The sequence below is a fragment of the Misgurnus anguillicaudatus genome, chromosome 16 (genome assembly GCF_027580225.2).
Source record: "Misgurnus anguillicaudatus chromosome 16, ASM2758022v2, whole genome shotgun sequence".
In the NCBI taxonomy this organism is placed as follows: Eukaryota; Metazoa; Chordata; class Actinopteri; order Cypriniformes; family Cobitidae; genus Misgurnus; species Misgurnus anguillicaudatus.
This window is the reverse complement of record NC_073352.2, coordinates 18,242,589-18,255,569: the sequence shown is the minus strand read 5'-3', so window position 1 is coordinate 18,255,569 and position 12,981 is coordinate 18,242,589. Positions and strand designations below refer to the sequence as shown.

Sequence of the window (12,981 nt, the reverse complement as noted above, 5' to 3'; positions counted from 1 at the left end):
AGCTGAAGGAAAGAGCTCAAGCTGGGTCCACAGACTTGGTTGTGAGTCTCTTATTGTGTTTACTGCACTAGATTCAAAAATAAGATGTCTTTAAAAGCCCACTCCTCTCAGCACTCAGTTTCCAGCAATTGTTCCTGCTTGAGTCTTATCTAGGCACTGCGCTGGCCTGAGGGAAATGCAAGCAGCTTAGAGGGCTTGATTGCAAAGGAGAGAGAAATAACAAACACGATCCCTATGACCTATGGTCAAAGAGATGCACAAGTTTTCCTAATGTCTTCTACATAAATAATATTCAAACAATAACAAACAGGCTTATTTATTTATTAGTGAAAGATTTAAAAATAGTTAGACAAGAAAATGTTCACCTTTAATTCTATTTTGTGTGGGTCTTTAATAGCCAGACCTGAGATTGTGTGAAAAATCATTCTCAGATGTCACCAGAAATTTCTTAGCTATAAATTCAATTAATCCAAGTTATAATTTATATTACAACAAGATAAAATATAAAATATAAATGAAAATATGTGACCCAGTCTGTGAATACCAAAAAAGTATTTTTTTTTTAGATTGACTGTTTTCTACATAATCCTCATACATAATGTAAAGAACATATCTGTGAAGATATAACCGTGATATCTTTAATATTGACTGATTCGGTCATGTCAAAGAATGAAATCAATGTGTAATCAATCAATGATCAAAATCAATCCTTGATGCTACAAATCTCATCATTAGATTATGTGACTTTAGTCTGCATTTACAGATGCAGGGTCACATGGTAAATGTATATTACAGTACCTATACTGTTATAAGTGGCCCTTATAATACTTTTAAATTGTTATTGTAAATAGTTAATAAATACCTCATATCTTATAACTGTTGAATAACAGAGCTAGACTATTTTATATCTGTTAAATAGATATAAAACATCCTATCCTGTGCATTTGAAATAATTTTGTAGGAAGAACATGAATGGACAATGTTTTGCCATATAGTGGGGAGCGTGACCCCATTTGTTTCATCATAAAAACAAACAAACAGTCTGTTGAGCATCCACACCCCATGGTGTGGAGTTTAAAAAGAAACTTCATGATTATTTACAATGATACAAAATAGCAGCACATCCTGTTTCTCAAGTTAAAAATAAACTATCTAAATGTTTATAATGTATTCTCTGACTGATAAGTTATCAGACAATGTCTGTTTAGTGTTTACCTTTGCACTTAGATATTTTGGTTTAAACGCTTTAAAAGCGAAAAAATTGAACATATTGACTGAAAAGCATTGATTTTAAGACAGAAAAAGTGCGCGTGCAGTCTGCGAGGAGTATCACTGCAGGGTTACTATGGTGACGTTGCGTCCTTCCGTCTCTGCTTCACTCATAAAAAGCCTTCGAGAAGAAAAAACCCGACAGAAACGCCAAAGGCAGTGGGATGGTGGGATGTTGAATTGTATTTTCATTCTATCGTAAGTTTTAAAGAATTAGCATTAGTTACTTTTATTTCTATATTACGTTTTAGTTTCTTTATAGAATCGTGAAGTTTCATTCACTCCGCTTTCGGGACGAAGGACGTCGCACCTGCCCTTGAGACTAATTTGGAGTTGCCTCAGTGTTTGTGGCGGGGCAGGACTGCACACCATGCGATACCTTTACGCTTACTGAGAAACCCTAGGAGAGGTGTTTTCATTGTAAAGCATCACTGAGTTGGACCTGGACACAAATTAGGCTACGCTACAACACGACAGCTACAGTAGCATACCTGGACTACTGACGCATCCACATTCAATCTGACAGTTTGCGCAATATCAAACAGGAAAGTTGATTTAACGACGGGATGACTCCTATAAAACCCTCATTAAACAAATTTGTCATATTTCTGGTCCTGCTTCATCTCTTCGCGTCAATTGGTAAGTTTTTCGTTTTTATTTAAATTTTTTATAGCATTTAAAACGCTTATAGTTACGTTTTGCTGAACGCGGTCATTTTCTGAATTATTCGTCTTTAATCGTATTTTAGTTTATTAAGGTTGTTTTGAAACTCAGTCTCTGTTCATCTCTGCGCTGCTTACTAAAATGTAACGCTTACGTATCGCGCAAGAGGTGTTCCCTGTTGACTTCCAAAATTTTTAAAGTGACATTGACTGAGACCCCACCCCATGTAGTGAAGTGATCACTTTGGATAAGTAGTCTTACAGCAAAAGAACAGACAGTGTGGACTTGCTTTCATCCTCTAAAATTTTTGGGTGTTCAAAAATAAGAATATGGAGTTTAAAAAGTCAGGTGTATTTTCAGTGGTACGGGCTGTTTTCCAATTCCAATGTTGTTTTAGAAGAAAATATGTGTTTACATGATAAAGTATGTTGACACTTGGCTGCTTGGTTCACTGGCTGAATCTCCTCATAAACAAGATGGATAGTAAAAGTTGCTTGTCATTGTTTATTGTGCCATAGTGGTTGTACGGTGCAGACACAGGTCTTCTTCCTGCTGTCCAAACAAACAACGCTCTGATCCAAACATAGGAAACACCGCTCCCCCCATGTTGCATTAGGTCTTCTGGCTTTGTCTACAGTATGTGGTCTCCAAGTAGATTTCCTCGGCTTTCCTTAACCGAGCGTGGGAAAGACGCATGAAGGAAGCGGATGGAGAGGCAGGAGGTACCCTGGAATTGTTCTGGCCAGTAAAGGTCACGGAAACGTGACACGCTACCTGAGTAAAGACTCCTTTCCGAGACTTCTTGCGCTACTCCAACTGTGTGTGTCGTTCACCCCACCTCAAGACAATGGTTGAGCGGAAAGCGTGCCTTATATTTAATATGTTGAGAGGGTGTATGGTTAAGCCATTAGTCAAAAATAGGGCATCACGAAAGGCATCCAAACGCTTTAACCGTTTATCACTTTTCATTTGTCATCTTAAATGATTTATGATGGTGCATCTTGATTTGTTCCTTCTGAAGAATAAAAAGTAAGAAGGAATACTTGTATATGCCTCTTTATACCATTTTGTAAAGATATATACAGTAAAAACATATACAAGACATCTTGAAATGATATAGCCAAGGCACTTCTGAGAACCTTCTGTCTCCAGCGCTCATTGAATAAATTCTGGCCATGTGTCCACATATACACTTGCTGCTTTAATGTCACAATATTGAGGTAACACAAGCTTTGATTACTGCTAAATGCTCTTGTTTGTACATTCGAAAGAGAGTTGGAATTTTCCTGTCTGGGCTTGAATGTGCATACTAGTGCTTAGGTTGAACCTGCATAATGTGTCCTTGTGAGTTTTTTTTTTCTTAGATTAAATTTTACCTTCCAAGCTGGGAATTGGAACGACAGTGCAGCAGCAGTGTCTGTTAGGAGGAATACAGTAGGTAGGGGTCAGCCAAGTGCAATCCAAGCCCATGCACTTACTCCTCAGTGAAGTGCTGGAGGAGTGTAGACTGTGCACACTGTTTATTTCTTTCATTCTTTCTTTCTTATACATCTGAATGATTCAGTCGAAGACATTTAGGGTGTGTGTATTAGAAATATCAAAATAGATTTTTTTTTGGCACTTGTGAGCTCTGTGTGGGCCATCATGACCATTACTTTATTATACAATTTCAAAAGATATCTCCAGTCAAAATCCCAGGATATATTGTGAGATCTTATGGTACTGATATCTATTTTTGTCATTTCTTTTATTATAACCAGTAAAATATGACAAAAAATGACCACTTTGCCTAGCCACATGTTGATTGTTTAACTTGTGCATTCATTTCATTTTTATACAGATTGTGGGCATTTGTGTTTGTAAGTTTGTAAGTAGAAACCCCAAAACACACAAAGCCCAATTCAGGAACTAATTAAATCTGCATTCTACATTGCTGTTGTTTTAACCTTGCAGCTTGGCAGGGAGCAGTATTTGAGACTTGCAATAAGAGAACACTTCAATGACGAAAAAGGGAGGCAGAACAGTTGGAGGTGTAGTAGCAACTTTTTTGGTGTGTGGTCTTTAATTTAGTGAAGGGTTTACCCTTCTGAGTAAATTGTGTCATCGGACCATCCTGTGAATTTGTTTTATGTATAGTTGTTTGTGTGACAGTCTAGACTCTAGACCAATCCAAATATGGTTTTAAGATTTCTAGAGGAAATAAATTAAACATTTTAAATCTTCCTTTATTTAATTATACTTTATTCTCGCCATGAATATAGCCTTAAGCGGCTTTCACATAGGATGCGGTGTGCGCTGCGCTCGCCGCTGGGTTCGGCGCAGCCAAGCGATTTGTGCTCTGATGGCCAGACCAAAGTAGGCGGGGTTTTCAATAAATTACTACAGTGTTTATATTTGCGTTAAATAGTCGACGAGGAATACAGAGACTGATGTTGCTCGTCTCCATTTCACGTAACTTTAAGCATACCTGCAACAAGCTGCTTGACTTAAAACACACCTGACATGCCAACTTGAATTGCTACGTGTTTCCATGAGACGTGTTTCCGATGTCTCTGTAGGAGCATAAACTTGTATTATAAAGCCCTGAGAATCCAGAGTATAAGCTTTCGTCCATTTTGCTTGTTTGGATGCCCCGTTTCTATTGGCCGCGCGGGTAATCATCACAGAGCGCAGCGCAAAGTTAAACTATGTTGAACTTTGACCGCGGCGTGAGCGCAAGCTGCGCTCCGCTGCGCTCGCGCTTTGCTCGGCGCAACAAAAAACTGCCCTCGCGCGGCGCAAGCCATTGAAATGAATGGGTTTCATAGCGCAGCGCAGCGCACACCGCATCCTATGTGAAAGCCGCATTAGAAGCTGGTATGGCGTTTAAAAGAAAAGAAAGAAAGACTTTAGACCAACAGCAAATGCCTGGAGTTATAAGGTTCTTACACTACTCTTTTTGTTTGATTTCCGATGCAAAAGCCACTAAATGCTACCTCCATCAAAAATGAGATTATGATATTGACTGAATGCACTTATTGCACATAATATGCATTCATTAAATACTTTCTTATTAGATCCTCTTTACCCTAGCTGAAGGGCATTCAAAATTGCTGGTTTGTTGGCAGAATTTTTTTCAGCAAAGTCCTGTGAGTGTATGAAAGACAAATTAAATGAATGACGGCACACTTTGGATTTCAGTTGTCGAGCTGCAAGAGTTACCCGGTTAAAGAAGGTTTACAGAATATATTAGGATATTTACCAAATTTTGGGGGCTATTTAATTTTATTAAGAAAGGACAGTGAATAGTGACTGGTGAGAGATAGGGTAAGATGGGGAAATGACCGTAGATCACATTAAAACAGTGGCGGCTCATGACTGGGGGCGCAAATTCAAAATATGTGTTCGGAGTGTCATGTGTGTTGCTCGTTTTTTCAAAATATGTGTTTGTTGCATCATTTGAACCATGTGCATCACGTGTTTTGTCAAAATGAGTGCCTGCTGCACACGCGTCAAAACCGTTTATTATAAAAGAGACACTCACGTTCACAAAATGCATGCAAGACACTCCCTCAACAGTAAACTCTGATTACTCATGAGATTATGCGAGTATCTGGCAAACGTGAGCATCTCATTTATCATAAACCCTTTTTACGCATCTAAGGGACTTATTTTGACAAGACACGTGATGCACTCGACGCGCCGAACAGATTACAAAATTATGAACCACACACATGACGGGCTACATACATGTTGTGACAAACTTAGCACCGTGCGCCCTCAAAAAAATAAGTCACCTGCCACCACTGCCTTCAAACTTGGGTGCCTTGTGAGTATTCAGACCTAAATACAACACAAATGTGGAATCCTCATGCATTACAGCCCACAAAAAGTGCATCCAAATGGCTTCAGTGGGTAAATAAAGGTCTTCTAAGACTAATTGGTTAAATCTAAGGGTATTTGAAGCGATTTTGCAAGAAAAAAATCCAGATTTAAAACTTTCAGTAGTGGCCAATGCGCATTCACTAAAGAGTAGCGTATGATACATAAGATCAGGTGTGAATAGACTTGTGTGAAAACCGTGCATTGTGAGTTGTTTTAGCTATAGATAAGGATAACTCAATATCCTCTTCTGATATATCAAAATCCGTTGTCATTTTCATTTAAAATCCTTAGTTTAGACTTATTATTCGTGACTGGCGTTCTGTTTTGGTGTCTCATCTTTGCCACATTTTCTAAAATAACCTAAATTGTATTCGTCTGAAAGATAATGGACATATGTTTCTCGGATGTCTTGAGGGTGAGTAAATCAAGGGGGTAATTTTCATTATTCGGCGGAGTATTGCTTTAAAATGTCAGTTTGAATATATTTTAAGTATTAAGTGTCCTACAAGGGTGCTTTGTCTACTTCAGTAAAATGACAGGAAAGAAATTAGAGCGAGATTGGTCGCTCACGGCTGTAGGCTGCTGTTTTGATCCCGTGTCCATGGACAGACGTACCATTGTTCGCCTTTTCCTACATTTTCATTTGTCAAGAAACAAATTTTCAATAGCTGTAACAAGGTTAAATGATTAGTAATGAATGTCTATTGTTGTGTATGGCTTAAAAAGATCCTCCTGCCCTCTCCTCAGAGACTGCTTTACTGGTACAATTCATCACATATGTTAAACGGGAAGCACAGGCAGTTTCGTACTGTACCAGCAACCGTGTAGGGAATTCCACGAATTATGACCAACACATACTGGGCAGTGACAGGATTTCCTCTTTTTAAAAGACAGTACACAATTACATTTAATCACATAAAAAGTGTCATAACTCAAGCATGATTTGACATAAGTTTCTCCATTTTTAGAAAGCGGCAGTGACACATTATGATTGCTTAAAGGACAAGTTCGGTATTTTACACTTAAAGCCCTGTTTTCAGATTGTTTAAGATGCAATAGAATGGTTTTGACTGAAATTTGGACATATGATGCTGGCCCGAGAATTTTCGGGTGTTTGTTGTATCAGCCCACACCTCTACAATGGCTGCATAGGTGCACAGGAACAATCCTTCCTAAAATGCATTAAACATTCGTTTACAAAGATGTGGTCACGGGTGTTCACTGATATGCTCATATAAAAATCGCTGAACACCCCTGACCACTCTGTGCGTTTCACGTCTTTGTAAACGAAAGTTTAATGCATTTTAGGAAGGATTGTTCCAGTTCACCTATGCAGCCATTGTAGAGGTGGGAGGTCATACAACAGAAACCAAAAATTCTCGAGCCAGCATCATATGTCCAAATTTCAGTCACTCAAAACCGTTCTATTTCATCATAAACAATCTGAAAACAGGGCTTTAAGTGTAAAATACCGAACTTGTCCTTTAACTACACAAATGTGAGGCAAGAGGGTGCTGTTAGTATTTATAGCATTTCAACAGTCAAACTTCATTGGAAACACGTAACACATTGGTGGTGGTTTAATTTAGTAACATTTCCTTCTGTGAACCAATTATGTTTCACAAAACTTGGCTTACCAATGACATGACAGTGGAATTCAAGAGGACAACAGGGTTATGACAGTGATATGTCTTTTAGTTGTCCCACAGGCTTATCATCCAGAATATGATGACCCACGTAGCATCAGCGCTGTGCCTTTCATGCTTGTCTTTTATTTTTAATAGGCTTTAATAGAAACCAGCTCTACCCCTTGGAGCACCACAACATTTTTGGCATTTTTCAGTCTTCATGCTGGTGGAACGCAGCACACAGCTGTTTGAAAGGGGGTGAGGTGCCTTGTGGAGGTCAGCACTGGCCAGACATCAGGGGCTGGTGGGGGCTGTGGGAACATGTGGGTGTACATGGATGCCTTTATGAGAAACGTTTCTCTTAAGTGGGCTGCTGAGGGCCCCTGCTGAACGGGGCAGACGGGAGGACATCAGAAGAGAGAGTTTTGGGGTTTATAGGATGTGATTCTTCCCTGTGTTTGCGTGCCAATGAGTTTTCGAGGAAAAAGACCCAACATGTGTATGTCAGCACGAATGTGTAGTACTGAAACATGAAGGGTAATTGTCAGACTGAAACACATTTTAAAGCAGGAGCCAGAACCAGATGGACTGACTGATGTCTCTCATTCAGTAACAGTCTAAACTAATACAGTACCTTCTGGTAACTCTTTACTATAACAGATAAAGATGTATAGCTTTTTAAGTACACAAACTGCTTTCATTTTCTGGATGAGTAATTATAAAACATGGAGCAGATGACAAATGTATGAGCTTTAAGAAATCAACATTTCATGATGTATTGTGTTGATCTGAGGCTTGAGGTTGATCTGCAGAATGTTACTGTCTTCTACAGATCATCTGGTTTACAGTAAATCTTTGCTGGTGTGCCTGCATTAAAATTCCCACTTCATAGCAAATACATTTTGTATTTCATATGGATTTTAAGTTATTGCAGAAAAATCAGATTACTTTTAAAAGAAAAAACTGCTGATTAAAATCTTCCAAAACCATTGTTTTGACTGAGGCAGCTGTGTCTTTTGTTCAGAGGGTTAGTATCAAGCTGGTAGAAGAGTGAAACCTTTCCATGAAAGTCTCTGGCAACATCCACTCCCCTTAACTATCCTTGGACTGTAAAACACAATAATGTGGTAACATACTAAGAGGAAGTTCATATGAAGTGGCACTGTTGGTGTGGTAAGTTCATTCTGTGAATGCAGCTGTTTTTTAACAATGGTAAAAAGAAACTTAAAGTACATTTAGCTGTTTTGTAAGATCATGTGGTGATAAAGACTGTATGAGTAAGAGAACATGATTTAAACAGGTCTTTTTTTGTTTGAGAAATTGAGCTTTTGGGTGTGGATAAGAAGAGAATGAACATTGTGTAATGTCTTTAAAACTGCTATTCACAGCAGTTCCCTTAAGACAGTGGTTTTAAAAGATTAACATCTAAATAAATCCTTTATGCATGGCAACAAATATTAATCCTGGATTTCAATCCCAAAACACAAGCTGGTCAGGGAGTCAGTTCAAAAGAAGGAAATCACTTCACGTTCTGGGCAGCAGAAGGACCGGCATCCCTTCCTGTGCAGAGCATGCTCCGATCTCCCATCATCGGCTTCACCTGGCTCCAGACCAGCATTGAACCTTCACAAGTAACAATAGCACGCAGCAGAGATCTCAAGAGATTCAAGTTAAATAAAACTCTTCATCAGAGTATAAACGTGGTGTTATATAATGTACAGAAAAAGATTGCCCTTTGAGGAAAGCATTGATGGATCTCAAGGATGTTTGTGGCAGTTTGACTCATCTGGGTCTGCCTTGCTCTTTTTACTTCTGACCACATGTGCAGACAGAGGTGATTCCTCTGTGGGGAGCACAGCTGTATCTCTGGCCACTCTTCATACACACTTGCACATGAACATGCTGTTTCTATATCATTGCCAGCGTAAACCTGTCCATCACTGGCTAGACTTTACAGAGCTGAATCAGGGGAATGGAAATGGGATTGCATAATGTTCTGAATCAGACTGGACATCTTTTATAAATGTTGATTCTTGTTATTACTCAGAAGGCTTTGTTTTTGGTCTGCTTAACCTGTTAGTTTAGCCTTGTTGCTGTATTTAAGTTTTCCTGAGACATTGTTTTATTATTTGCTTGCTTGGTGAAAGGAAAACTGATAACTTGAGTTTCCCATAAAGTTAATTCCTAACTTATTTGCCGTTAGCAGCTTTCATGTCACGCCTGCCTGATTAGGACATCTTATTATGAGGGCTGTAGGTTCGACCACATTATGGCTTTATGTGTATAATAGATGTGTTTTTGACTGACAGTTTGTTGTGCTGTGTTTTGTTTTCTTTAGGCCGGGTAGAAGGATCTCATCTGCCTGATCCACAGCTGACTCCGGCTGGAGACACACACATTAATCATGTCGGTGGCTCTCTCACACTCATCTGCAGGTGTGTGACCATTTGCTATCCCTTTTCAGACAAACATACATTCTACGTCTTCAATTAAAGCCAACACTTATCTTAAAATAAGTGTGTCGCTCATAAATTAATATTGTAAATGCTTGAATATTACGGATAGTAGAAGAAAGAAATAATACAAATTCAGTGTCCTTAATTTTTTTTATTGTTTTTTTTAGACAACAATATGATTAAATTCAAGTTAAAGTTCCGTCCTTCGGATGAGACGTTAAACCGAGGTCTTGACTCTCTGTGATCAATAAATATCCCAGGATGTCATTCGAAAAAGAGTAGGGGTGTGCCCCGGCATCCTGGCCAAACTTGCCTATTGGCCTACTAATCATCCCCATATACTAATTGGCGATATTACTCAGACTCCACTACACTAATAAGCTGGTGTGTGGTGGGCGTTCAGGCGTAGTATGGCTGCAGTCGCATCATCCAGGGGGATGCTGCACATTGGTGGTTGTTGAGAAGATTCCCCCATTCATATGTAAAGGGCTTTGAGTGCTGCAGAAAAAGCGCTAGATAAATGTAACAAATTATTATTTATTAAATGGAAAGCATATTGAGACTAGCTGAATTGAATTGAAAGATATCAGTAACAGGGTTGCCAGGTCTGCGTTACAAAACCTGCCCAATGGCGAATGAAAACTAGCTCAAAACTAGCCCAATGACCCTAGTAGGGCTGCATCAACTAATCGATAAAATCAACGAATTGCTTCAAAGAATTTTATTATTGATTATCTGGTGTGTGACGTCAGGCATATTTTCTTTATACAACGCAAAATGCACGTTTATCAGGCACTGCTTATCTTACCACCCAAACAAAGGAAGGCAGTGTTGCCAGGTCCACAGCGTTGCCAGGCCCACAACCTTTTGGCAGAGTTCTGAATTTGGCTACTTTTAAACTGTTTCTGCATGTTGGTGTTGGTGGCATTTGGGCTGTGAACAGTCATTGGTATGCTTTTGTAATAATTTTGAATGGCCATTGAGCTGGTCTTGCAGTAGTCATTATCATAAACTTCCCAGATAAAAGGATCATGCCTTAAGATGGACAGCTGATGAACAAAATCCTTTCACCTTCAATCCACGGAAAAACAACATAGTTTATAAGAAGCCCAGTTCCGCAGAAATAAGACTTTGCCAAACTGATCAGTAATTTTATGTTTCCCATACAATTTCAGCATTTTCTTAATAAGGTTAAAGAGGAAAATATAATTAAAGTAAAATATATTTAAAGTAGAGATTTTGATTTAAAGAATTCAATTTCATCTCTTGAGAAATTCCAAGCAATACTTATTCATCCGATTCCACTGAATAACAGCTTTCCTCAGGGCCCTCCAGTACATCAGCATCCCATGCATCCATGCTGGCCTTGTGGAAACATACACATTGGTTAGGCTTTGAGAGAGATCTTGCAATCATGCCAGGAATGCTTAACTAATGCATCACTTCCCTACAAGGCCATGTAAGCTAAAAGCCGATACTGTCTTTGGCTCTGGAAAAGATTTGAGCCTGAAGTTGCATGAGCCATGAATGCTGTTGCTGAAGGCAACATCAGTGGTATGTGAGATATGTCTGATTCTCCACTGGGATCCTTTTAATGTGCCCTTTTGACAAATAAACACTGTTTGAAACGTGCCGTTTGACTACATCATCCTCAAATACCTGTTCCCATGTGAAAGCTGGACTTTTTAGATAACACATGATTAACCAAACAGATTTTAAACATTTTAAAATAAACACTGCTTAATATCCTGGGAATATGGATGAGGAATCTATGACATGCCTAGTGTAAACAGTCTGTCATTCAGGATGAACTCTTGAAACTATAAAGACGAATCTGATCGAGAGCCTCCGAAGGTCAGCTGATGAAGGAATTTGTTTGAAAAGAGCCTTTCCAAAAGAAATAAAAAAACATTTCAACAAGACAGACTGAATTATGTTAAAATTCTAAGGTTTCACTAATAAAGGTTTGCTAGGTGGGAAGAAACTACACCTGGGAGTATGATAAGTCCTGACTGAGCCAATTAAAGACGTCTGTAGTTAATTTGATTTGATTATTTTTAGGATTATGTTTGTAATCTGGTGTGTCTGGTGTGTGGTCTGATTTGCCTGATCTTGTTTTCAGGTTCTACAATACAGTATGTATGCGAGTTTGTGTACGTGAGACACAGCACGCCCAATGTGTGCTCCACATGTAACAGCCAAATTTAACCCTACACACTCTAGAAGCAAACAGAATGTGAAATGTTCATGTGTGTGTTTGCCTGTGAAACTGTATTGGGGTTAATGTTTATTTATTGCATTAGGGGATCGAATCCACTGCACTGGAGTCTGGCTCACAGGAATGTGTCGGCTGTACGGATCGAGCGGTGTGGGGAGAATAAGCACAAACACTGCAGCAAGCTAGTCATTCACAACCTAATGCGTAATGACACTGGCTTCTACTCTTGTAGTTACCAGAAGTCTGAAGCTCATGAGGTGTCCACTTATGTTTTTGTCAGAGGTAAGACATTACGAATACTCATATGGTTTTTAATATGTTTTGCATAGGCATTGTGATAGAATGACTACAAATGTGCCAACTGGTGACAATAAACTACACAATATTGTAAATGTCATATATGATGTTTTATGTTTAATAACGTAATAAATTATCCTGCTTACAAATGACCAATTTTTATGCTGATTCGCACTAGTTTATGTTGATTCAGGGCTGATCTTGCTGGTGGAAAGTACTAGTTAACGAGCTTTAGATAGATGATGTTGAGTAACAGGAAGTCCTAATGATTAAGCTAGTTAAGTTACAGTGTTTTTTATTCTTTACACAAGTGATATGGACTGATCTTATGATTTTGTACATGACAAACATGCTTACTATGAACTGTAATTGTTGAACTGTTGAAAGCTAAGTAAAAATTTAGTTTCTGTTCTGTTTCATGGAAAAATAACCACATCCAGATTGTGATATGAGTGTAAGAAGCGTGACAGAATTTGGGTGAACTGTTTCTTTTAAACTGCATGTACTTAGAGATGGAAATGGTAATTGATTGTACTGGAAGTCTGGTTGTTGATTATTTCCTGTTTGGGCTCCCTTTGCTTGTAGT

At 38.7% G+C, this 12,981-nt stretch overlaps 1 protein-coding gene across 2 annotated transcripts in view; it reads left to right on the top strand.

The window, feature by feature from the left end:
- The window catches only part of kdrl (kinase insert domain receptor like), a 50,574-nt gene that overhangs the window by 1,412 nt on the left and 36,181 nt on the right, over window positions 1-12,981 (top strand). The window contains exons 1-3 of one of the 2 annotated variants that reach the window (XM_073854244.1): window positions 1,401-1,908; window positions 9,763-9,859; window positions 12,184-12,380. In XM_073854244.1, the coding sequence (XP_073710345.1) occupies window positions 1,836-1,908; window positions 9,763-9,859; window positions 12,184-12,380 (367 nt within the window). In that variant the 5' untranslated portion in view covers window positions 1,401-1,835. Of the gene's footprint in view, window positions 1-1,400; window positions 1,909-9,762; window positions 9,860-12,183; window positions 12,381-12,981 lie in introns of those variants that run through there. The other variant, XM_073854245.1, reaches the window with a different exon arrangement.